This window comes from Narcine bancroftii, chromosome 3 (genome assembly GCF_036971445.1).
Source record: "Narcine bancroftii isolate sNarBan1 chromosome 3, sNarBan1.hap1, whole genome shotgun sequence".
Classification (NCBI taxonomy): Eukaryota; Metazoa; Chordata; class Chondrichthyes; order Torpediniformes; family Narcinidae; genus Narcine; species Narcine bancroftii.
Window position 1 is genome coordinate 247,373,134 of NC_091471.1, and position 27,147 is coordinate 247,400,280.

At 46.8% G+C, this 27,147-nt stretch overlaps 1 protein-coding gene across 2 annotated transcripts; it reads left to right on the plus strand.

Annotated features, from left to right (window-relative positions):
- angptl6 (angiopoietin-like 6) lies at nucleotides 1-27,147 on the plus strand. Of its 2 annotated transcripts, none has more exons than XM_069927426.1 (6): nucleotides 1-252; nucleotides 9,444-10,117; nucleotides 12,203-12,398; nucleotides 16,515-16,708; nucleotides 17,277-17,547; nucleotides 26,353-27,147. In XM_069927426.1, exons 2-6 carry the CDS (start codon nucleotides 9,479-9,481, stop codon nucleotides 26,547-26,549), a joined length of 1,497 nt encoding a protein of 498 aa, XP_069783527.1. In that variant the 5' UTR covers nucleotides 1-252; nucleotides 9,444-9,478; the 3' UTR covers nucleotides 26,550-27,147. The 2 variants fall into 2 exon arrangements, with proteins under 2 accessions (XP_069783527.1, XP_069783528.1); XM_069927427.1 differs by having other exon boundaries at nucleotides 12,206-12,398.

Consider the following 27,147-nt stretch of genomic DNA (forward strand, 5'->3'; position numbering starts at 1 on the left):
CTTCACTGTCCTACACACGCAGCCTCTGACAGGGGCATAGCTGCCAAGCATCCACTCAACTCGGAGAATAAGGATCTAAAACCAGGCAAGTTCTTGTGCGCAGCCTGTTTGAGCACAGCCAGCAATTCAGCTCGATGCAAACATGACATTCCAATAGTATGTCATGCACAATTTTGACCCTTTGTTGTTGAAGTCAAGGACAATGGGGGCTGTTGATAGACACACACCAACTCAAAAGTCTGCAAAACACAGGTAAGGGGATTTACTACTAAACAGAGCCCAGCAGCAGATCAGTCTGCTTTGAAGTCTGATTTGTGTGAAAGAATGGATTCTTTTGCTAATCTCAAACTGCTTCATTTGATGCTTTGGGCGACAGGGTGTAGAGACGAAGGCACAAGAGTTTCTGAAAGAAATCAGTGACCTCAGTGCATTTCTCTATTTGGATGGGCTCGTAGCAGAGTCAATGTCAGAACAGGTCTAATTGGAGGGCTTTAGGGGTCTCACTCAGTGGGGCGGGGGGACAATTGCTAGGGGCAAAGGTGCTGGAAGCACCTTTTAAACTGCAGGGGGATCGACCCATTAATTCACCAACTTGGTGATTTAAGGGGATCCCGCCCTCGCAATGTCGTGTCACGTACCCTCCGGAGGTACTGCCAGATTTTCAGATGCTGGCTGCCCGGTGACGCACGCACACAAGCGCTGACGTCACCAGAATAAATGGGCTGGCCATTTTACTTTTCGAATCGCCTGTGGACACGACCTAGGTAAATTTAATTGGGTTCCCCAAATACCTCTGAGGTAGGTCAGAGACCCGATTAGATTCTGACGGGGCTGACCGGGTCAGACCCTTTCTAACTGCCACGTAACTGGGGCGTTAACCGGGAAAATTGCCCATTTTACACGGCAGCTTGAAAGGGCCTAAAGCCTTGCACCATTTAACCCACTGTATGTCCCCCTGTGATTTCAGAGTTTTGTCCTCTTGGATGAGTCAGTGCTTGGTTCTTCCATGTGTTCACCTCGTGTAGACAATGAAATACGAAAGACTGTAGATGCTGAGATTGTAGTAAACACACAGAAACGCTGGAGGAACTCAGCAGGTCTCGCAGGTCCAGGAGCCTGAAGACGAGCACCCAGCTTCTTCCCCTCAGCTATCATCAGATTCCTGAATGAACAATGAAGAACTGACACCACCTGCCCTTTGCCTTTTTCCTTGCACTATTTCTTATTTATTTTGAGATGTGCTTTATAGAAATATTTGCACTGTAAAATAATGAATTTCTTGACAGTAAATTCTGAGTTTCTGGGGCTGGGGAGGGGTGGGATAAGATTTGGCTGTGGGCTTTCTCATCTCACCCAGGAGATTGTGCACCTTTAGTGGATAGGAGTGGGAGGGTGGGTTTGGAATGGTTAGGTTAGGTTGCATTGGGGTGGGGATTAATAGACACAAGACCACTGGGTAGTCATGACTGAACCTTCCTGAGTCTGCATTTTCAGGATCATTGTGGGTTCTTCAGAACCTGGCCAATGCATCGGCCTTTTATTATTGACTAGAACTGCATCTGATTGGTCGGTACCTTTACAACCAGGGCCAAGTCGAAAGCACCCAACCTCAACCCAGAAGTTAAAGCTGCTTTCGGGAACAATCACTCCGAGAATGTGTGTTCGAATGGCGGCATGGCAGTCACTGTTCTGGCACCTGAAAGGGCCGGGTGCAGGAGAGGCACCTCGGAGCGAACGCCAGCTCCTGTCGACTGTGGCCGCAGTCCTGCCCACTGTCATGGCCTCATTTGCAGCGCATCGAGGCTGAAGAAGAAAGGAATGCAGGATCATGGCGGGGCCCAGAGCAGAGAAGAGAAATGCCTCTAACGTACTGAAAAATGTGACCGTACCGGTAATGCCGAGTCTGCACACACTCCAGTTTTTCAAAAATCGCGCCAAAGGCTGACGACATCACTGTGACATCATCAGCCCGCCCCCTAGCAGCCGCTGCTGCTTTCAGGTGCCTCGGGGGTGTGCTCGGAAGCGGAGAATATACCTCCCCGAGGAGGGTTGGGTGAGTACTCCTCAGGGCTAGGTTTTCCGCTTTCAGGAGGCCTCCCGACAGCCGCATTCAGGTAAAATAGACGGCTTTACATTGGGGTATTCTGGCCACTTGAAAGCAGCTTAAGGGACATGGCTCAGGATTTCATAATCTGAGGACAGCTGGGTAATAATTGGGGGGTAGGGAAGAGATCACTTTGAGGTGACTCACTTGGTTTTTCTGTTGTAAACATGCAGCATTACCCATTCTACAACCACTGTGGCATTCAGGAAGGCTCTACACCCATGCACATCTGTTCCTGCTCGCAAGAGCTTTTATAATGTTTGGGGAAAAAGTGATTTGCAAATGTCGCCCTTGCCAGCAAAACGCACATCTTACAAAAGTAATAAAAAATAAACCACAGGACAGCATTTCCATCAAGGCGCGTTTGATGCCAGCCCTTCTACAAAGGCGATCAGGCAATGAAACTTTAAAATGATTTTTCATTGGGAGCCTGGTATTTTGGAGCATGGACCCAGAATGAAGAAGCTGGGGGGAAATTAGTTGCAGTTTAAAGTTCTTCGGTCTACAGAATCGCATCAACTGCAAATATTCATTTACAATCCCATCCAAACCACAGATTCGTAAAGCGAATGAATGCACAACTGAATGAATGCATACACAGTCCCGGAATAGAACGTAAAGCCTAATCCAAAAGCACAATGCTGAGTGTGGGGAACTGTTATGCACTCTTACAGTCAGAGAGAGAGAGAAGCAAAAGGATGTCTGCCCAGGGTCACCGAGTTCCATAGATTCGCCTCCAGTACTACCGCAGCCACACAGAGTCCAGACCAAACCGTTGGCAACCAGATCCGAACCTCCGACACGGTCAGGAATCCATTAGGACAGTGGTTCTCAATCTTTTCTTTTCCACTCACATCCCACTTTAAGTAATCCCTCTGCCACAGGTGCTCTGAGATTAGTAAGGGATTGCTCAAGGTGGTGTGTGAGTGGGAAGAAAAAGTTTGAAATCCAATGTTTTAATCGTACTTAATGGACTCGTTATGTACATGGTTTCATAACTCCAAAGGAAATGGGCCAATGACAATTTTTCTCAAGCAAAGTATTTCAGTAACAATTGGGTCTAGAGCAGTGATTCTCAACCTTTTCTTCCCGCTCATATCCCACCTTAAGCAATCCCCTACTAATCCCAGAGCACTGATGGCACAGGGATTATTTAAAGTGGATGTGAGTGGAAAGAAAAAGGTTGTGAACCACTGATCTAGAGGCCCTCGGAAACTACTTGCAACCTGGTTCTGATACTTAGTACCCCTCCAGCCAGTTCGAGCCAGTCTCCAGCAGCCCGGCACAAGTCTCCTGACAGCGGTCTCCAGCAGCCCACACATTCATACAGAACTTTTTTACATAATTTCCAAGGTTTCTTTCCTTTGCTTTGGCATTTAACTGACAATTCAACCTTTGAATTCAGTTACTCTTTGCTCAAAGTTCAAATTCATTGTCGGAGTACATACAGGACATCACATACAACCCTGAGATTCTTTCTTCTGCGGACCAGGTAGAATTTATACTGGTGATTGTAAACTGTACTCAAGAAGTACAGGCTTCTTATATGCAAAAGAAAAATGTAAACAAACTTGGGCGTGGCACGGTTAGCAGAGCAGTTAGTGTTACAGCGCCAGTGACTGGGGTTAGAATCCGGCACTGTCTGTAAGGAGTTTGCACGTTCTCCCCATGTCTGCGTGGGTTTCGTCAGGATGCTCCAGTTTCTTCCCATCCTTTAAAACGTACAGGGCTTGAGGTCAATTGGGTGTAATTGCGCAGCGCAGGCCCGTGGGCCTAAAGGGCCCGTCACCGTGCGGTATGTCTAAATTAAATTTAAACTGACTAGTCATTTACAGAAAAGTAAATATTCGGCAATGAAGAGTTTGCACGTTCTCCACCGTGTCTGCGTGGGTTTTTCCCGGGGACTCCTCCCACCCTTCAAAATTATACCATGGTGTAGGTTAATGGGCTGTAAAATGGCCTGTTACAGTGCTGTATGTATAAATTTTTTTAAATTTAATTTAAAAATAATGAGCAAAGTAAATACATTTTGCTCACACCTCGATGAAGGGCTCAAGCCCAAAACATTTGTTATGCATCTTCACCTTCAGTCCTCTGTGTGGCCTACTTTATCCAACATCCCTGCATCTGCGGACTTCCGTGTTTCTACTGTGAAAAATCTGCGAATTCTCCTCGAGGGATGCCTGCCCTGAAGAAGTTCTCCTCCTCCTCTCTCTGAAGGGAGTTCCATGAGAATATTTCTTACTGCTTCCCATCTGTAATCCCTGCTGCTCCACAACCAGGCCTGTCTACATTTTTACTCACACCTTGTTGAAGGGACCAGGCTTTGCTTCTGCATTTTTATCTTTGCTACATAAAGAATGTTGTGTGACCTGCTGGGTTTCTCCAGCACTGTTGTGGATGGTGGAGAGGTAGCAACTGGTGGTGCAAGCCTTGTGGCAAGTCTTTCCTAATGGCAGCAGCGAGAACAGAGTGTGTCTTGGGTGGCTGGGACCTTGATCACTAATGCTGCTCTCCAACCAGGCTGAGAAAGGATTTCTCCCCATGGGCAGTGAGGCAGCTGAACAACTGCTTCATACCATCCCTGCGAGACTGTAATTTATTCAACAATGTGTAGCCGACCGCTACAAAGAAACACAGCTGGGCAGCTTGACCAATGCCATTTTTGAGCTGTTGGTCTGATGCTGCCTCAGCTTCTACCCCCACTGGTCCCTTGTCCTGGGAGTCACTTTAACGATCTCTGTTCGCATCTACTGTCGCGCAATGTACCGGCCTGATCTCCGCAATTGCCACAAATATTTATATATTTTTATACAGGCACTGCATTTAAATGGTCTGTAAGTATTTGTTCCATGTAGATCTTCTCAATGGGGGGGGAAAGGTTTTGCCTGTGATGTCCTGGCCGTCGAGGCTTCCAGCTCAGAGATGTTGGCACCCTGATACCAGGCCATGATGCAGCACTGTGGAAACAGCTTTACCACACGGATGATATTTCATGCCTTATCATCTTCTCAAGTGCCATTAATAATCCAAGTTCAAGTTCAAATTTATTACTATCATTCAATTGTAAAATGCAACTGGATAAAACAAACCTACTTCAGTCCTCAGTGGAAGAACCATATATAGGTTATATTCCACAGCACGAAGGTAGAGCATTTCTGAGAAACCGCTTGTAAACCAAAAATTTGTAAAGCAATGACCCATTGACTACAATTGGAGGCAATTTTCTTAAAAGTGAAAATTCGTTATAATTTCTTCATAAAAAATGAGCATGGGTTTCTTTGTAAAAGGAAATTTTCATAATTCGAGTATTCAGTAAAGGAGGGTTTACTTATATACACAAAGCACAAATATTTACAGGCAATTTATATGCAGCACGTATGTATAAATAAGTATTGTTGAATGAATAATAGTCTCACAGGGATTGTATGGAGCAGTTCATCAGCCTTTCAGCTGCCCGTGGGAAGAAATTCTTTCTCAGCCAGATGGTTCTGGCTCTGATATTTCTGCATCTCTTTCCCCTCAGGAGTAGCTGAAAAACATTGTGTGTGGGGTGGAAAGGGGCCTTGATTATTTTGTGTGCCCTCTTCAGACGACGAACCCGATAGTTCACATCGATGGGGTGAGGGGATGAGGTGTGGGGGGGGGGGGGGCAGGGGGAGATCTCAGTGATCCCTCTCTGCCACTCTCATGGTCCTGTGGATTAACCCCTGATCCAATGCTCTTCCACAACCGTACCACACTCTGATGCAGCTGGCCAGGATGTTCCTAATAGAAGGTGGCCGGTGACCTTGCCCGCTTCAGTCTTGTCATAAAATGCAGTCCCTGTTGTGACCTGACAAATGAGGAGAGGTTGTGTGTCCAAGGTAGATAGTCCTCAACTTGCAATGGGGTTACACTCCATCATTTCGATAAAGGGTAGTGTGGGGGCCGACATGGGGCAGAGAGTGGGGCAGTGGGATCAGTGTGGGGACCGACACAAGGCTATGAGCAGAGAGCAGGGCAGTGGGATCAGTGTGGGGGCTGATACAGCACTGTCGGGAGAGAGCAGGGCAGTGGGACCTGTGTTGGGACCAATATAGCACTGTTGGGAGACACTGAATAGCCTAGTCAAAATTCAAAATTCAAAATATGGTACAGATTTGAACCATCATAACTTCAAAACATCGTAAGTCGGACCATCAAAAGCAGGGACAATTGTAAATGGACTCTGAGGAACTTGGAGCTCTCCACTCTGTCCACTAGTTATTCACCAATAGTGTAGAGGTCGGCTACCCCCATCAATGGTGTAGTGGTCGGTCACCCTCACCAATAGTGTAGAGGTCAGCCACTCCCATCAATGGTGTAGTGGTCTGCCGCCCCCACCAATGGCGTTCACATCACAAAGGTAAAAAGTCTTCCACATTTATTCAATCTTAAGTGTAGGTTCTCAAAATAACAAATTAAAGACATAATCGAAATTAAAGAGAGAAGTGAACACAAATGATTTCCCTTCTCTTCATTTCTGTAACAGAGATACATTTTCATCCATTTTGCCACCCAGGCAGGGCCGCACTCACAATGTGCAATCCCAGATATAATTCACAGCACAGCTCAAACCCGAGGTTTTTAAGTGAAAGAGTTTTTTTTTAAGGGAATGTTTTGTTTCAGCTGGGGAATTTGACTGAGGAGATAAAGTCAAGATTTATTCACAAGGATTGGAGACCCAAGTGACATCCTCTGTCCAGAAGTATGTTGGCAGAGAGAAAAGTCGATAGGTGGCTATAAATAGCGCAGTGATTTTCTTTTTCAATAACATGTCATGTTTACATGGTGCTTGAACATCAAGAGCTTTCGCAGGAGTCCCACTAGATGAACCCTGGCATCAAGCCCAAGGAGGGAACAATTCAAAGAGGCCGATTTTCAGACACATCTTAAAAGCACGGTGCAGAGGGGGGAATCCCAGAGTCTTGGCAGATGAAGGCCAAGAAGTGAAGGCTGGAAAAAATAAATAAACTCTGGAATAAAAATGATTTTGAGTGGAGAAATAGTTCTTAAAGGTCACGAAGATCAGAGAAAGGAAAAAAAACCTCATTGTAAAATCCAAATGTTCTCCCACGCTTTTTCCCTTGAAAGGTACAGGCACCCTCCCTGCAGTCTGTTCCATGGGTGCAGCCACTCTCTGGAGTTGTCCCACGAAAGAGGGTGGAGGAGGTCAATAAGCCACAATAAGGTGGTGCGGTTGGCAGCGACCGGGACTGGGGTTCGAATCCCGCGCTGTCTATAAGGAGTTTGTACGTTCTCCCCATGTCTGCATGGGGTTTCTCCGGGGGACTCCGGTTTTGTCTCACCATTCAAAACAACCCGGTGGTTGTAGGTTAATGGGGTGTAATTGGGCGGCATGGATTTGTGGGCCTAAATGGCCTGTTACTGTTTTTTAAAAAATGTAAAAAAAAAGATATCTTGAAAATTTCGGTAATGTGGCTGCTGCCTCAAAGGGCAGAAGGCGATTGAGGGGAAGTGAGAGCACAAAGCCTCTTTCATTTGAATCTGGCTTCAATTTTTAAATTAAAATTTATTTACAGCCCAGTAGAAGTTGATTACGGCCATTTAACCCCGTGCTGCCCAATACAACCCCATATGGTTTTGGAGGGCGGGAGGAAACTGGACTCATGCAGACACGGGGAGAGCGTACAAACTCCTTACAGTGGGATTCGAGCCCCAGTCACTGGTGCTGTAACAGCATCGCACTAACTGTTGTGGTCACCATCGCCGCCCCTCACCTCTGATTCAAGATGTGAGTACATGAACAAGGTGAACCTCCGTGACGGGGCAGCAGGGAGGGGAGACGGAGAAAAGGGCGACAGGCTGTTGTCAGAGTTATTGTCCTGTGGACAAGATAGTAAATTGAAGCCCTCAGGTGGATGTGAAAGATAAAGCACCAGGATGAAAAGGAAACATTCTCTCCAATATGCTGCAGCACATTTATTCGTCAATTAACTTAATTAAAACATTATCTGGTCAATAAGGGCTGCACATTTAGCACAGCAGTTAGTGTAAATTTGTTCCAGCGCCATCGACACGGGTTCGAATCTGGCGCTGTCTGTTAGGAATTTATACATTCTCCCATGACCTGCATGGGTTGTAATGCTTGTTAAGACATTCTGAAAGGGATGGGAGAGGCGGTTTAGAAATGCATTTTAAAAACTCAGAATTTTACTCCTTCCCCATCAAAGTGACTGGCCGTAGACTGGGAGATCGCTTTGCTGAGCATTTTCGCTCTGTCCGCACCAGAAACCTCCCAGTGGCCAACCATTCCAGTTCTGTGCCCCACTTCTACACTCCCATGCCTGTCCATGGCCTCATGTACTATCCCACCAAGAGCACCTGTAAGTTGGAGGAACAACACCTGGTTTTCCATCTGGGTGTGCTCCAGCGGGATGGCATTAACATTGGCAGTGGCGTCATTAGGCTTGGTGTCATCCACCTGGTGTTTCTCCCCTCCCCCATCCATGGACCTCCTCCCACACCAGACCATACAGAGTCCTTAGCGGTGTTTTTTGTACTAATGTTACTTGTAAATCGGGTATCATTGAATATAACGGAAATAGAAAATTTGACAAAAGCAGCGACTATACAAACACCAGCATCAACGAAAACAACAGCGCGTGCTGGTAGCGCGGGCAGATGAGACCACGTGATTCGAAGCACCATTATAATTGGGTAATAATGACAGCTCTGACTGGAGCCCATTAGAAGGTTCAAAAATGAAATGAGCATCGAGTTTTAGCTTTGTAGGGACATTGATACGTGTAAGCTGGGCTTACGAAAAATGTTTTTGTTGTTATAACTAGCTACAAAGATATTTTTATTAAATAATATAATTTCTACTGAAATACTGCACAAAAATTTTATAGACAGTCATTTTGGTGTCACTCCCTCTGATGGGATCACCCAGTGCAGTCCGCACCCCCCCCCCGCCCCCCCAGTGACAGCAGTGAACATCGACTTCTCCGGTTTCTGGTAACTTGCTCTCCTTTTCCTTCCTCCCTTTCCCCCCTCTCTATTCATCAAGCTGTCCCCTCTTCCCCTGCTTGCTGCTGTTCCCTCCCTCCCTTCTCCACCTATTACTTCCTGCTTCCGGGACCATGCCATTCCCACCACCCGTCCCCCCACCTTTCTGTTCGGACGCCTGCCGACCTTGATGAAAGGCTCAAGCCTGAAACGTCAGTTATGTATCTTTATCTCTGCTACATAAAGGACACCGATTGACCTGCTGAGTTTCTCCAGTGTTGTGCTTTTACTTCAGCCCCGATGCCTGCAGACTTGAGTGTTTTACACTCTTTTACTCTTCCTGCAGATTTTGAAACTGCTTTACACAGCTCGAGTTGAACAATGCTAAAGCTTACCGTCAGTCTCTTCGTGCTGATCAGAGTAGCAGGAGCTGGAGAGGTTCCCTTAGATGCAGGCAAGTTTGCACAGGCACAGGCCGGGGAGCCCAACAGCCGCCATGCTCGATCCTCTGAGGGCGCACCTTCCACCAGGTGCACATACACCTTCATTGTGCCCCAGCAACGGCTCACCGGCCCCATCTGCCTGAGCACCAAAGCCCCAGCAGGGGGACACGATAGCGCCAACAGGAGCGAGCTGCTGGCTGCGCGGGCAGAGATGCGGGAGCAGCAGCGGCAGATCGAGGACCTCAGGCAGGCAGTGGTGCTGGACGGGGGCCTGGTCGATGAAGTCAAGTCCCTGCGCCGAGAGAGCCGCCACATGAACTCTCGGGTGTCGCAGTTCTATGCCCAGTTGCTGCACGAGATCATCCGGAAAAAGGACGATTCGCTGGAGATCTCCCGGCTGGAGAACCGGCTCCTCAACATCACGGCTGAGATGCTGAGGCTGTCCATCCAGTACAGGGACCTGGAGCGCAAGTACACAGCCCTCACCGCCCTCACAAGCAATCACAGCCAGACCATTTCTCAGCTGGAGGCACAGTGCAGACAGGCAGTCCCCGTACACAATCCACATGATCAACAGGTAAGACGTGAACTTCTCAATGAGATATAAACATTCACCAGTAACAGGCTGGGCAGCTCCAGTTAGCATAGAAGTGCAAGAGTAATAGAGTCAGGGACATTCATGAGATAATGATTCACTGAGAAGGTCAGAGGGGTTTGGAAAGGAAATGAATGCATTTAATAAAGAAAGTCAACCTCATGGCATACTGTAAGAAATGAGTGAGTCTTTATTTGTTTGTAAGCTGTTACAAATCAGTCCAGCTACAGCGGTTAGCGCAACACTGCGCACCAGTGACCGGGACCAGATTTGAATCTGGCACTGCCGGTACGTTCTCCCCAGGTCTGCGTGGGTTTCCTCTGGGTGCTTCGGTCTCCTCCCAGGGGAAGGGGGGTTGTAGGCCAATTGGGTGTAAATGGGTGCAAAGGGCCTGTCACTGTGCTGTATGTCTGAATTTAGATGTCATTACTCCTTCATCAACGGTTTGAAGGCCCACTTCAGAGAGTTGCTGTGCATCCGGACTAAGAAATGAGTTTTGAGATGAGGCGTAGGTATGCAAGATCCTTGTGGGGATAAATATACTTTTATTAAGAATATCAGTTAGTGGCAGGTGCTTTGGGCCACCATGTGCGGACTGCTATCAAGTACCAACTGGGGATGATTGTCCATCTCACTTGCTCCACCTCTCGCAACCCTCTCTCCCCTCTCGATCTCTCTGTCCCCATCTCGGGAGGCAAACTCTCAACAGACATTTTCTAGAAACCCACCAACTCCCACAGCGACCTCGACCACCACACCTCTTCATACCCCATCCTCTGGAAGGATTCCAGTCCTTTCTCTCAATTCCTCCATCTCCATCGCATCTGCTCCCAGAACATCCTAGATGTTGTTCTTCTTCAAAAAAACGTGGCTTCCCCTCTACCACCACTTGCGAAGCTGATGCGCCCATTGTGGTCTCCTCTACAGTGGAGAGACTGGGCATGGACTGGGTGATCCTTCGTTGAGCACCTCGGCTCTCCTCTGGTTTCCTCCCACCCTCCAAAATCTACAGGGTTGTAGGTTGCTTGGGCAGAATGGGCATTATGAGTGAGACATTCGGTATCATAAAAATTAAACATGAAATTATTCATCATTAAATGCTCTCAGAAGGTGGCAGTGAGCTGGCTTATTGAAGATATCAATAAGATAGAAAGAGTGCTGAGAAGATTTACTAGGATGTTGGCCGGACTTCAGGAACTGAGTTACAGGGAAAGGTTAAACAGGTTAGGACTTTATTCCCTGGATTATAGAAGAATGAGGCGAGATTTTATATTTAAAATTATGAGGGGGATAGACAGAGTAAATATAGGTAGGCTTTTTCCACTGAGGTTAGGAGAGGTACAAACCATGGTTTAAGAGTGAAAGGGAAAAAGTTTAGGGGGAACATGAGGGGGAAATTTCTTCACACAAAGAGTGGTGGCTGAAGTGGTAAATGCGGGCACAGTTTAAGAAGAATTTGGACTGGTTCGTGGATGGGAGAGATATGGAAGGATACGGACTGGGCGCAGTCAGTGGAACTAGGCAGAAAAATGGTTCAGCACAGACTAGAAGGGCTGAAAGGGCCTGTTACAGTGCTGTATGGTTCTAACTGCAGTCTGAGCTGAAGTCATTTCTACAGTGTTGTTGAATAGGCTGTTCCAGGATTTGGAAGGAGTCCACACTTGGGGGGATGGGGCAGAGGGGTGGAGCACAGGCCCACAGGCAAGAGGAATATTTTAAAGACATGCAGCACAGTAACAGGCAAATTCGGCCCACGAGTCTGTGCCGCCCAATTTACTCCCCATTAACCCACACCCCCGCAATGTTTGGAAACTGGAGGTCCCAGAGAAAACCCACTCAGACACGGGGAGAATGTACAAACTCCTTAAACATACCACAGGATTCGAACCCTGGTCTGATCCCAATCGCCGGCGCTGTAAAGGCGTTGCACTAACCGCTACACCGTCCCAACCTGGGTGGAAATGGGTGTGAGGGCATCAGAGAAAAGAGCTGGGAAGTGATAGGGTGCGGCTATTGACGGCCCTTCAAACGAGTTGACTGTACGAGTTGACCGTCTGTCTGTCTCAGCAGGGTGCAGGACAAGCATCTCTCATCACGGTCACAGCCCAGACTCTAAATGGTAGCACCAACAAGAGCACGAATCTAGTCTCTGGCAACGAAATATTGAGAGACCAGATCTACAGCATCACACAGGACAGACCAAAGAGAATGGAACAGTTTCCTCCTACCACAATTCCCACCGTGACGACCACCAAGTCGCCAGGTGAGTGAATCAGAATCAGGATTTATTGACATGAACAAGTCATGAAATTTGGTGTTTTGCTGCAAACATTCATATTATAACCATCTTACAAAATTCTATTAAAAAAAATTAAAATAATAATGCACAAATGTCAGGCATTTTATTGATTATTCAGGAATCTGATGGCAGCGGGGAAGAAGCTGTCCTTGTGCCGCTGAGAGCTCGTCTTTAGGCTCCTGTACTTTTACCCTGGTAGCAGAGTGAAGAGGGCGTGGCCTGGGTGGTGGGGGGGGGGGGGGTCCTTGAGGATAGAGGCTGCTTTCTTAAGACAGCTCCTCTATACGGGCAAATCTCCTCTTGTAGACGTCCTCGATGGAATGATGTCTGTGATGTCGCAGGCCGAGTAAACAACCCTCTGGAGTTTATTCTTGTCCTGAGAGTTGGCACCTCGTTCCAGGCAGTGATGCAACCAGCCATGGCACATCTGTAGAAGTTTTTGAGAGTTTTTGGTGACATACCAAATCTCCTCAGACACCTCACAAAGTATAGCTTCTGGTGAGTCTTCTTCGAGATTGCATCAACGTGGAGGGTCCCAGATAGATCCTCAGAGATTTGAAGCTCTTGACCCTCCACTACTGAACCCTCGATGAGGACTGGATCGTGTTCCCCTGACTTCCTCCTCCTTATGTCCACAATCATCTTCTTGGTTTTGCTGACATTGAGTGCAAGGTTGTTGTCGTGACACCACTCAACAAGCTGATCTATCTCCCTCCTGTACGCTTCCTCATTGTGATAGTACAGATCTATCACCAATGTACATAGTGTATATAGTATCTAGACTGTGCTTACAGCGATTGGCTGAGAGCTAAGCCACGCCTATTGTCTGGGCCTTAAAGGGTTGTGTCCCTAGCCAGGTCGGATCATTCTGGACTGGTCGGCCACCTGTGAAGAGCTCCTGTCTTTTGCTAATAAAAGCCTTGGTTTGGATCAACAAGTCTTTGGTTCTTTCGACGAGCTCTACAATCATTGCCGTCTGTGATTCTGCCGACAACTGTGGTGTCATCAGCAGATTTGTAGATGGCATTGGAAATGTGCCTGGCCACACAGTCATGGGTTTGTAACGAGTAGAGCAGTGTTGATAATCAGTGAGGAGGAGACGTTGTTTCCAATTCGTACTGAGTGGTTCCACAATCTCTCACCGGCACTGGGATCTTGCTATGTTTCCTGCATTCCTACATTCCAAGAAGTTCTTCATGGGCTGTAAATTGTTTAGGACAGAAGAGATGCAAAAGGAATTTTAACCCTCCATGTCTTCTTTAAAGGAATTTGGATGCGTGATTAAGAAATAGAACACAAGCAAAGATCCCAAGGGCACAATCCCAAAGGTTGTTGTGTGGGAAACCTTCAATGGGTGCAAAGAGCAACAAGTCTGGACACAGGGGGAAGGATCTTTATTAAAACACACGTAAGGAGATAGCAACAGGGATAACACACAGTAGTACTCTCAATCGCAAAGCACCGTATAATCAGTCACACTACTGATACTAGCAACTGTGTGCACACTTATAGCAACCAATATGGTACCCGCTGTTCCTTGTCTAATATGGGCACAGCTCCAATACTATCTAATGCCCCCGATCCCTGTGAGGTGCACACCTTACCAACGACTCCTCTAGCATTGTCCACAGTTCGCGACCTGGAGGGGAGCTGGGTTCATCTCAGAACTGATGAGCAAAAGAGGAAGAGCTACTCCATGTGGTGGACTTTATTGTACAGTAAGCTGGAGGGTCCAGCCCAGGTAATTACTGTGAATAAAGGGGCCATGAATGGGTTGGGCGGAGTCCGACCTTGATTGGCAGGCGATTCAACTTCCAACTAGATTGCAGATGGAGAGGTCACATGACCCTCCACAATCCACACTACACCGGTGAGCAAGACAGGGTTGAGGACCAGCCCTTCTGAAAGCCTGTAACACCTACACAATTCCCTCACTCTCCAACAACCTCCAATTAGTTCAAGGGAGGCTAACTTCTAAGAGCAGGCGATTCTAACCGTGCTTTGAAGCTCAAAGTTGTAATTAATAAACCTTTAAACCTATTGAATGGTGCACAAGGAGGAAACTGAAGCACGGCATTCTGAAGGATCAGGAATATTTGCCGATTGTATCTCAGAACACAGAGACATAGACTCTGTAGACCAGTGGTTCTCCACCTTTTTCTTTCCACTCACATCCCACTTTAAGTAATCCCTGAGCCATCGGTGCTTGGTGATTAGTAAGGGATTGCTTAAGATGGGGTGTGGGTGGGAAGGGAAGGTTGAGAATCACTGCTCTAGACCCAATTGTTACTGAAATATTTTGCTTGAGAAAAATTGTCATTGGCCCATTTCCTTTGGAGTTCTGAAACTGTGCACATAACGAGTCAATGAGGGACGATTAAAACTTTTTCTTTCTACCCACATCCCACCCTAAGCAAACACAGAGCACTGATGGCAGAGGGATTACTTAAAGTGGGATGGGAGTGGAAAGAAAAAGGTTGAGAACCACTGACATAGAATATAACAACCCAGACCCTTCAGCCTTCAATGTTATGCCAACCTACATAAAGAGAAAAAATACTAAATTTTTCCCACCTCATAACCCTCTATTTTTCTTTCATCCATGTCTAAAAGTCTCTTAAAGGCCCCTAGTGTTTCACCTTCCACCACCACCCCCAGCCAGGGATTACAGGCACCCACAACTTACCCCTCAGGTCTCCCCCTTCCCCTTGTACTCGTGTCCTCTGGTGATTGCTGATCTGGTGCTAGGAAACCGACGCTGGCTGTCCACCCCGTCTACACCTTTTTTAATCACACATCCCTCAGTGTCACAGAGAAACCTCGGTCTCAATAGTGGCAGATTCAACCTTTACAGCACTAGCGATCGTGACCAGGGTTCGAATCCCGCGCCCTCTGTAAGGAGTTTGTACGTTCTCCCCGTGTGTGCAGAGAATGCACATAGGGTTTTGTTCGAGATATAAGCATTGCGGCATGTGTCGGACTCTGGCTTTACCCTCCCCTCAATTCGGTCTATGTGTTGTCTGAGTCCAGCGTGCTCTTTGAATGAAGTGATAGGAGAAGGTATTCGGTTTCACAATTAGTTTATTACATAGCACAAGAATAAAGCTTAACAGAGCTCTGGTCCAGTCGTTAGTTCATAGGTCACCTGCTCAGTGAGCTAATCCCCAAGACTGACTCCTACTGTCCAGTCTCTTCTGTTTATATAGATCAAAATTGTTACATTGACCACAAGTTGGCTTTCTTTGATAAACTCCTTGCATAAAATTTATCTCCAGCAATTTCCTGCTCTGCAATTATCGATAGTGTAGACCTCCTATCTTAATCCCTAAGGCCTGAACATCCTGTTGTTTTGATCAGAAGTCAATTCATACCCCAGATATTTCTAATTATTTCTTTGTTCTCGACTGGCCATAGTCTTTTGTTCTAATCAACACCTCCCATGTATCCTTCTGACTTATTATTTCTACTAAATTGGTTTATACATTTTATTTGTCTCTGACCTTCTCAGTCATGGTACTCTTATCACTTATCCTTGCAATCCACTTATCTTCCTGTCCCTAGCCTGTTTCAGAATAAATCACTCTCCCTCTGGTTCCTCCAACTTCATCCTGTCTGGTTTATCCATTTTGTTTTTGGAGGCAGCAAATTCTACACATACTATAATCAGCCAACTTTTCTACATACTGTGGCTGTTACTTAATTGCATTAATATTTCCCTTAAACAGTATAATTGAAGTAAATAGTAAATTGTTACATAGTAATGGATTAATGAATACCTAATGAATAGTACATAGGCATATTTTCCAAGATTACAACCCCTTGGTTCCAACAAGTCTCAGGGTTCGAATCCCGCGCCCTCTGTAAGGAGTTTGTACGTTCTCCCCGTGTGTACGGAGAATGCACATAGGGTTTTGTTTGAGATATAAGCATTGCGGCATGGTCTCTTGAGCAAGTCCCTGGTAAGATATAAGGAATGATGAAATCTGCCTTACATTGCGGCGTGGTCTCTTGAGCAGGTCCCTGGAAAGATAGAAGGAATGATAAAATCTGCCTTACATTGCTGCGTTGTCTCTTGTGCAGGTCCCTGGAAAGATTGCCTGCAAGTTCTGGAAGAAGGTCACAGATCCAATGGAATTTACCTGATCAAACCAAAGAACATCAACCGGCTGATGCAGGTGTGGTGTGAACAGCAGAGAGAAGCTGGTGGCTGGACAGTGATCCAGAGGCGGCAAGATGGGTCGGTCAACTTTTTTAGGACTTGGGAGAATTACAAGGTTCGTTGAGCAAGTGTCAAGAACTTTGGTCTCAGGTCCACCTCTGGAACTGAGCTGCTTGATGAGTCACAGTGTAAATGGCTTTCTTTAAGCCCCAGTAATTAACGACCGAAGCCCAAAACTTGTACTTGTTCAAGCGACAGAAAATGTTCCAAATTATCGTATGTACAAATGTAATTGTCAATACCATGTCAAAGTTGACCCCCCCCACCTCCCGATTTTTGGCACAAAAATCAGATGTTTTTCCTCTATATCACGTTTAAAAGTTGACCCCCTTCCCCTCTATTTTTGATCCTGGCCGCCTGCCCACCAGAGATCCCGTGCCCTGACCACGGACTCTCACCTAGGCCCTGGCTGCCCACCCACCAGAGCTCCCGTCACCCCAACCGCAGACTCTCACCTAGACCCCAGCTGCCCACCCACTGGACCTCCCAATGCCCCAACTGCAGACTCTCACCTAGACCTCGCCCACTGCTCCTCCGAGCTCCTAATGCTCCGAATGCAGACTTACCACCCGGTCACCTGCAAAGGAAAGTTTTAATTATTAGACCATTTCTTTTCATTGTAGCAAGGCTTTGGAAACATAGATGGCGAGTACTGGCTAGGCTTGGAGAATATCTACTGGCTGACCAATCAGGACCAATACAAACTCCTCATCCTGATGGATGACTGGCAAGGGAGGAGAGTCTTTGCCGAATATGATAACTTCTATGTGGAATCAGAGAGAGACTTCTACAGGCTGCGACTAGGCCTCTATCGTGGGAATGCTGGTGACTCTTTATCCTGGCACAGCAGCAAGCAATTCACTACAGTGGACAAAGACCGGGACCACTACTCAGGTAGAGTCTACCCTGGGGTTAGAGCATCGAGTTAAAGAGCAATTAAACTGAAAGTTCGTTGTATTTTATAACATAACAATTACAGTGCGAAAACAGGCCCTTCTAGTCCGCACCGATTTAAATGAAACTTCATTAGTTCCATCTACCTACTCCCTGCCCATGACCCTCCAACCCCCTGTGGTGCGCTGTTTGACAGAATCAGATGCACACACAAAGTAAAGACTGAACAGGCCATGCTGGCTGTGGCTGCAGCCACTCAGTGTGAGGCCTCCGGAGCCGGTTCTTATAGCCCAGAGGGCTTGATCCATTGGCAGCCAGCCAGGTATCCTGTCCCCTTACACTCCTGCAGGTACAGAGGTTGCCCCCTGCAGTAGGCCGGTGGTGTACCACCACTCACTCCCTTCTTTAAAATTGTCCCGGGTGGGGTGGGGTGGGGGGGGGGGGGGGCGGGGGTGGCAGTAACAAGGAATCGCACCCACTATATACATACAATATTTACAGGTTGAGACGATTCGGCGGCCGCCGGGGTCTCTGTGACCGTCGTAGGACTGGCTCCTGGTCACTGGTCAGAGGGGAAGTGGTGGGGGGGCTGGACGCAGTGGTGTGTGTGGCTGGTGTGGTGCTGTGCAGAGGGATGGCCAGGGGGCTGGGGTCGACGTATGCAGGTCATATTGGATGGGTGGGTGGGTTGGTTCGTCTCCTAAGGCTGAAGCGTGCCCCTTGTGGTCAAGGGGGTCCTGCGTGCCCCATAGCTGCCTGGGGATGGGGATGTATGCCCGGTCAGCGTCGTCCTGGGCTGGATGATGGTGTGGTGTGGTGGGTGCTCCTGCTGGTGCCAGGTCCCTGGTTGAGACGGTGTCCTCCCTGCCACTGCCGAACCTAACGTAAGCGTAGTTATGTTTTGCATGAAGGAGGAAAACCTGCTTGACCAGGGCTTTGGCCTTGTGTGTCCGTACATGCTTACGCAGAAGCACTGGTCCCGGGGACGTGAGCCATGCTGGGAGTGACATTCCAGTCGCCGACCTCCTGGGGAATGAGAACAGACGTTCGTGAGGGGTCTCGTTGGTAGCCGTGCACAGCAGTGACCGAATGGCATGGAGCACCTCGGGCAGGGCATCCTGCCAGAATTCAATGGCCTACCCTTTTGACCTGAGAGCCAGGAGGACTGCCTTCCAGACCACCCTATTCTAGCGTTGCACTTGCCCGTTGCCTCTTGGGTTATAGCTTGTCGTGCGACAGTACCATCAGGTACTGGCGCAGCTCATTGCTCATGAAACTAGACCCCCGGTGGCTGTGGATGAAGGCGGGGTAGCCAAACATGGTGAAGATCTGTCCCAGGGTCCCAATGATGGTGACCGTGGAGGTGTCTGGACAAGGGATGACAAAAGGGAAGCGTGAGTACTGGTCCACTACCATGAGGAAGTGGATGTTTCGGTTCATGGAAGGCAGGGGCCCTTTGAAGTCCATGCCAAGACGCTCGAAAGGCCGAGTAGCCTTTACAACCTGGGCCTGGGGGCGGGGGGCGGAAGAAGCGGGGTTTACACTCCGTACAGACACGACAGGCCTTGGTCATGTCCCTGACATTCCTGATAGTGTATGGCAGATTTCAGGACTGAACAAAATGGTACAACCGGGTGACGCCCGGATGGCAGAGGGACTCATGCAATGCCTGCAGTCTGTCGTCATGCATAGATGCGCAGGTGCAAGAGAGAGCATCAGGGGAATCGGTAAACTTACCGGGGTGGTACTGGATATCGTAGCTTTCACCGGAGAAGGACCAACCTCTTCCAATCGGAGTCCAGGATGTCACCCTCATGTGCCTCAATGATTGCCTCGACTGCGTGCTGCCAGATCTCGAAGCGTGTCTGGGTGGTGTAGGTTAACCTCGAGGCTCCCTGCGCACAGGAGTTTTTCCGTGGTACGCTGTTAGACAGAATCAGACACACACAAGGCAAAGACTGTACAACAGGCTTTAATCCACAAAGACTTCCACAGAGCCAGGCTGGCTGGAGCTGCAGTAACTCTGAGTGAGCTTCAGAAGGGCGGCGCAGGCTTATATCCAGGAGGGTGATTGACACCCGACTAGGTGGGACTTGATACCTTCAGGCCAACTGATTGACAGCCAGCCAGGTGTTGTCCTGTCCCCTTACACTCCTGCAGGTACAGAGGTTTCCCCCTGCAGTAGGCGGGTGGTGTACCACCACACCCCCCTCACATCCATGCACTCATCCAATCTCCTCTCAAATAACAGAATTGTCCCTGCTGCAACCACCTCTTCCGGAAGGTCATTTCATTCAACCACCACACTCTGAGAGAAGAAGCTTCCTCTTGTGTTACTTCTAAACTTTTGCCCCCTAACCGTTAACTTATGATCCCTTGTTCCAATCTCCCCTACCCTCAAGGGGAAGAGCCTATTCACATCTACTCTATCTATCTGCTTTTTTAAAAATAAACAAACACACCAGTCAGCAAGTGGCCAAAAGCTATTGGGCAGAACCACATCATGTCCCAAATGTTGGTGTCAGAACAATCAGGGGGGCATCAGGGTAACCGTGGTTTGGGGCACACATTGACATTTGAGAACCACCTCCGTGTGCCGCCGTTGCAAATCCCCTCCCTCCGACATATGGAGATGAAACCACGTGATTCATTTTGGTGACGCCCCCTCTGATGGTGCAGCCGGTGTGGTTCGCAACCCCCTAGTGACGCTGGTGCTGTGAGTGGGGTGACGCGCTCGATCGATAACTCCAAAGACAGTGAGTGAGAAACTATATGCTTTAATGGACTTCAGATTGCAGCTGGCCCGATTCCACATGCTTGAATGGAGGACAGGGGGAGGGAGGTCGACCTTTATGGCCGGGTCACAAGGGGAGAAGTTACTAGGGAGCGTCATCAGTGGGCAGGCCAGCTACACATATATATCACCACATGGGGAGGGCCCAATAACTCATTTAGGGGCCTTGAATACTCCCTCGTGACCACTGACCCCACTGCTCATCTATTTCAAAGTTCAGATTTATCGTCAGAGTACATACATGACATTACAGGCAGAATTTCCACTTATCAATAATGAAAACTCGGTGAAGTAAAATACAATCAATATTTTGGGCCTGAACTCTTCAACAGGAGGTCACTGGCAATTTTAAATCACGTTTAAAGAATTATTGAAGACCCCCAACATCCATCACACATCATCTTCAACCTGCTACCATCAGGTAGGAGCATCAAAATCACGAGAGCCAGGCTGGGAAATAGCTTATTCCCACATTCTGTGGGATTTGTGGAGTTCACTTAAATTGGTGCGGACTAGAAGGGCCGATATGGCCTGTTTCCGTACTGTAATTGTTATATGGTTATATTAACAATAAATAAACATATTCAAAAGAGAGAAATGTAAACAAACTGACTGTGCAATACAGAAAAAAACCCTAAATATTCAGTAATGTGCAAAGTAAGTCTTTAAAAGAGTGTCTGATTAAGTTTGTCGTTGAGGAGTCTGACAGTGGAGGGGTAGCAGCTGTTCCTGAACCTGGTGGTACAAGTCTTGTGGCACCGTGACCTCTTTCCTGATGGCAGCACTGAGAACAGAGCGTATGCTGGGTGGTGTGGATTGTTTTTTTTTTTTTTTTTTTTTTTTTTTTTTTTTTTTTAATTTTTTTTATTTTTCACACCATAAATCACATTAGCCATGATATACACTATTTCTTTTCACACATATACAGTGACTTTTTCTCCCCCCCCCCCCCTTTCCTCCCAAACCACCCCCCCACCCCCCCCTCTCATCCATTTTAGGTATACAATCTAGGTTGCATTAAGCCAGTCAGACAATGTTGTCATTCAACCAAATTACACCAGAAATTCTACTGAGTCCATTCTTTTCTTTCCTTCTCCTTCCATCAACTTAGGTAATGTTTGTCCCCGGTAGGTTTTCGCTATTGTATTTAATGTAAGGCTCCTATACTTGTTCGAATATTTCAATGTTATTTCTTAACCAATATGTTATTTTTTCTAATGGAATACATTTATTCATTTAAATTTGGTAGTTTCTTCCTTTTAATTTGGTTATGTATTCCATTAATATTTAAAGACATATAGTTCAGCGTAGCCCTTTTATGTTTTGTTTATCTTCTCTTTCCGTTTTTCCATCATTACCTTTCCTCCTTTTCCATTTCTGTTTTCTTATTTTCAACTCTTTATAAGACAACATTCCTACAACATCTAACATTTTCCTTATTCTCCTATTTCTATCTTATTTATCCCCAATCTCCCCTTCACCTCCTGAGTTGTCCTTTATCCCTTGTCGGACAACCACATCTCCCCTCTCCATTTGGATTTGCGAATCCACTCGCAAGCGTCAACTGATTTTGCAGTGACCGCTATTTCCCCCCACCCCGCCTCCCCCAGAAAAGATTTCACTTTTCATATGTCACAAAGGTCCCTCTTTTAATTCCCTCCTTATTCTCTCTATTCCATTACCTTCCCTTATTAATTCTTGTCTATACTATCCATATTTTCCTCTAAGTACAGATACATTCATGTATGCTCATTGTCTCTATTCACTCTTATACCTCTTTACCTGCATACATATCAATCGTGATCATTTTTACTCTCATTACCCGTCTTCATCCCTCAGTCTATTTTTGTCTTTACCCACATACATATCAGTCGTGATCATTTTAACTCTCATTACCCGTCTTCCTCCCTCAGTCTATTTTTGTAATTGTTCTGCAAATTTTCGTGCTTCTTCTGGATCCGCGAATAGTCTGTTTTGTTGTCCTGGAATAAATATTTTCAATACCGCTGGATGCTTTAGTATAAATTTATACCCTTTCTTCCATAAAATCGCCTTTGCTGTATTGAACTCTTTTCTCTTCTTTAGGAGTTCAAAACTTATATCTGGATAAATGAAGATTTTTTGTCCTTTATACTCCAGTGGTTTGTTGCCCTCTCTTACTTTTTCCATTGTCTTCTCCAGTACCTTTTCTCTTGTAGTATATCTTAGGAATTTTACTACAATAGATCTTGGTTTTTGTTGTGGTTGTGGTTTAGAGGCCAATACTCTATGTGCCCTTTCTATTTCCATTTCATGCTGTAGTTCTGGACATCCTAGGGTCTTAGGGATCCACTCTTTTATAAACTCCCTCATATTCTTGCCTTCTTCATCTTCCTTAAGGCCCACTATCTTTATGTTATTTCTTCTGTTATGGTTTTCCATTGTATCTATTTTTTGAGCTAGTAGTTCTTGTGTCTCTTTAGTTTTTTTATTAGATTCCTCCAATTTCTTTTTTAAGTCTTCTACCTCCATTTCTGCTGCTACTGCCCGCTCTTCCATCTTGTCCATTTTCTTTCCCATTTCTGTTAAGGTCATCTCCATTTTATTTATTTTCTCTTCTGTGTTGTTTATTCTTTTTCTTAAATCCTTAAATTCCTGTGTTTGCCATTCTCTAAATGATTCCATGTATCCTCTAATAAGAGCAAGTATATCCTTTACCTTGCCTCTCTTTTCTTCTTCTATTTCACCATACTCTTCCTCTTCTTCTTCCTCTGGGTTGGCCATCTGTTGTTTCTTTGCTGCCCTTTCCTCCTCTTCTATCTTGTTTCTATTGTCTTCTGTGGTCTCTTCTTGCTGCAGGTGTTCTGCAGCTGTCGTTGCCGGCTGTGGAGATCGACTCCCCAGCTGGTCCCCCCTCCCGTCGGTGTGTTTTTTTTCATTCGCATCGCGCATGCGCGAAACTTCGCGCATGCGCGGTTGCGCACTTTTGTTCGGCTCTGCGAGCCATTTTTGTAGTCCATTATTTACCGACCTGAGGGAGCGGGTTTCTCTCTCCGCAGCGGGCCTCTTCGGACAGGTAAGGCCTTCACCTTTTTCCTCCTTTGTCTTCTCTTCCTCTCTTCTTACCGTTGCTTTCGACTTTTCTTTTTTTGTCGCCATCTTCTTTCCACCTTTATACTCACTTTTCTGTAACTTTTATTTCTGTGCCTTTGTGTTTTCTCTTGTTTTTCCCGACTTTTCTGGAGAGGGCTGGAGTTCACCGTCCGGCCACTACTCCATCACGTGACTCCTTCAGTGGTGTGGATTGTTGATGATCGCTGCTGCTCTCCAACAGCAGCGTTCCCTGTCGATGTTCTCGATAGTGGGGAGGCTTTTGCCTGTGATGTCCCAGGCTACGTCCACTACCTTTTAAAGAGCTTTACACTCAGAAGTTCACATTCAGGTTTCAAGTGCAAGCCAATCAAGTTCAAATGCGATTTATTGTCAGGGTATATACTGTACATGACATCACATATCTCAGGATAGCGACCAATAACAATTCAGAGTGTTCATCCATTAAAGCAGTCACTTGTAGAATACCAACTTCTGAAATGAAAGAAATGAGCGATGAATTCTATAAAAGATAGACCTGAACATCTTTCATAGTTTCCAACCTACTTTACGGGTAATGAAGCTCTATTCAAATATACATACTGTATATACGTGTGTTATAGTCGATACTATGTAAAAGTCGACCCTTATTTTTGGCCTCGGCCGCCCAGCCATTCGAGCTCCCAACGCCTCGTACGACGGAGGCACTTACCGCGCAAATTTAGTATGCGTGTAATAGTCAACCCTCCCCATCCTAAATTTTACCCTAAAAATTAGTCCACAAAATTCAACTATTACACAGGGATATATGGTATGTAGTAACGTGAGAGCCAATTGTTGTACTAGAGGTTCCTAACAATAAAACGATGGCTAATCTTTGTGTAAAGTTGCACCACATCTACTCAACCATTAAATATTTGCAATCTAAAATTAATTCTGAGTCTCAAACATTTGGCCACATTTTACAAACTACGAATACTACAGGTATCCCCCGACATATGATGATTCAACTCATGATTTTTTGCAGTTACGATGGTTTGAATCCGTACTGCTCTTCAAATATTGGCTAGGCTATGCTGTTCAGTATCTCCCCACAGCCCTGTATCGGTCCCGACACTGATCCCACTGTCCCCGCTCTGGTCCCCACACTGATCCGACTGCCCCACTCTCTCTTCACAGCCCCGTGTTGATCCCCACACTGATCCGACTGCCCCACTCTCTCCCCACAGCCCTGTATCGGTCCCCAGAGTGATCCCACTGCCCCGCTCTCTCCCCACTGCCCCGTGTCAGTCCCCACACTGATCCCACTGCCCCACTCTCTCCCCACAGCCCCATGTCAGTCCCCACACTGATCCCACTGTACCCTCTCTCCCCACAGCCCCGTGTCAGTCTCCACATTGATCCCACTGCCCCTCGTCTCCCCACAGTCCCGTATCATTCCCCTCACTGATCCCACTGCCCCCCCTCCCCTCAGCCCTGTGTCGGTCCCCACACTGATCCCACTGCCCCCCCCTCCCCTCAGCCCTGTGTCGGTCCCCACACTGATCGCACTGCCAGCCCTCTTCCCACAGCCCCATGTCAGTCCCGACACTGATCCCACTGCACTGCCCCGCTTTCTCCCCACAGCCCTGTATCAGTCCCCACACTCATCCCACTGCCCCACTTTCTCCCCACACCACCGTGTCGGTCCCCACACTGATCCCACTGCCCTTTTTCTACTTACAATTTTTTTTTTAAATTTTTTATTTTTCACACCATAAACCACATTAACCATGATACATACTTTTTCCTTTTCAAATATATACAGTGCCATTTTCTCCCCCCCCCACCTCCTCCCCCCTCCCGTCCATTTAAAGTACAAAATCTAGGATACATTAAACCTACTTACAATTTTTTTGACTTACGATGGGAACGCTGGAATGTAACCCCCACCATAAGTTGAGGCCTACCTGCATTGAAGCCAAACATAATCTTCTGGAGGAACCTCAGTGGATTAGAGCTTCAGTGAGAGATAAAAGTAAGATTTTGCAGCTGGCCTCAGATACCTGCATCTGCACTTTCCTGTTTCCAATCCGTTACTTATACCGCTCTTGATTTTGACATTGAAGTCAAATTCACCTCTTCAATTTTGATGAAATGTGAATACCTGATACTCCAAAAGCTAAAATTTGCAAACCTATGACTCCACAAACTTGCTTATCTAATTCCCTTCAGGATCTCACCTCATTCGAAAGCATTTCTCGTTTTTTAATTTTAAAATTTTATTCAAACATGGTAGAAGCTGATTCTGCCCAATTACACCCAAATTAACCTATAACCCTATACATTTTGGAAGGTGGAAAGAACCTGGAGCATCCGGGGAAAACTCACACAGATGTGGGGAGAACGTTTAAACTTCTTACAGACAGCATGTGATTCGAATCCTGGTCACTGGCACTGTAATACTGTTGCGCTAACTGCCAACAAATTCTCAATGCTTAATGCAGGACACAAAAGGAGGCCATTTTCCTGGAAAACATTTACCCAATCCATCCATCTCAGGCACAAAAAGGTATCAATGCCTATCAAATTGGGGAAGAAGAGTTCCAAAATTTCAGTATCCTTAACGTGAATGTATCTTTCTCGGTCTTACTCCTGAATGGTTTAAGATGAGATCATTTTATTTAATTTTTTTTGATATTGTAAATTTAGACATACAGCATGGTAACAGGCCACAAGTCCGCCTAATTTACACCCAATTAATCTACACCCCGGAACATTTCATACAGTAGGAGGAAAGTGAAGCCCCCAGGGAAACCCCACGCACACACAGGGTAAACGTACAAACTCTTCACAGACAGTGCGGGATCCCAATCGCTGGCGCTGTAAGGGCGTTGTGCTACGCCAACCATGCTGCCCCGTCCCCTCAGCCATTGACCAATGTCCATCTGCTTCCTTTACAGGTAACTGTGCCCACTATCAGAAAGGAGGTTGGTGGTACCACACCTGTGCTCACTCAAACCTGAATGGGGTCTGGTACAAAGGAGGGCACTATCGCAGCAAATACCAAGACGGGGCCTACTGGGCTGAATTCCATGGCGGAGCCTACTCCTTGAAGAGGATAGTGATGATGATATACCCAAGCTCAGCATCGAAATAAACTATTCACCATCGTACCTTAAAATACAATCAATAACAATATTGTGATATTGTTAGGGGCATGTAATGCCACCTGGTGGCACTGCTGGGCTCCTAAGACTCACCCCAAGCCATCAAGGTGACCCTTACGATTGGCCCACCTAACTCAGCCCTGACCTTCACCCAATTGACCCAGGTGAATCACCTCAGTTCACCCCTGCTGATCCCCTGCACCTGGTTTCGAGCCATTGGCCACAGCCGCTGACCCTTACGATTGGCCCCCAAGCTTTGACCCCAAAATTATAAAGGACCATGTGCCCCTTTGTTCTGCCCCTTTGGACTCCTCGTGGCATGTAAGTATCACCTCCTGGGTTGGGGGGAGCCTCGAAGCCAGGTAGCAGAGTCGTGTCCGTACCCGTCAAGGGATGGGGCCACGTAAAATCACCTTGATCTGATTGTGGAATGTGTATGCTCTTGTAACTTCCCCAGTTTCTGTTGGTTTCCTCCTCGTCATCCGAAAGTGTATATCTATCCTCTGCCTATTGTGTAGTTTAGAAGTTTGCTTGACATATCAACCCTGTTGTCTCAATTCCATCCCTGAAATAAATGTGTGCTTTGTA

What these genes read in the sequence shown, in the direction of transcription:
- angptl6 (XM_069927426.1), top strand. Translation starts at nt 9,479, where the DNA reads ATGCTAAAGCTTACCGTCAGTCTCTTCGTGCTGATCAGAGTAGCAGGA. An exon ending in ACAATCCACATGATCAACAG is followed by an intron (nt 10,118 to 12,202) that starts GTAAGACGTGAA and finishes TGTCTGTCTCAG; the next exon opens with CAGGGTGCAGGACAAGCATC. An exon ending in GACGACCACCAAGTCGCCAG is followed by an intron (nt 12,399 to 16,514) that starts GTGAGTGAATCA and finishes TCTCTTGTGCAG; the next exon opens with GTCCCTGGAAAGATTGCCTG.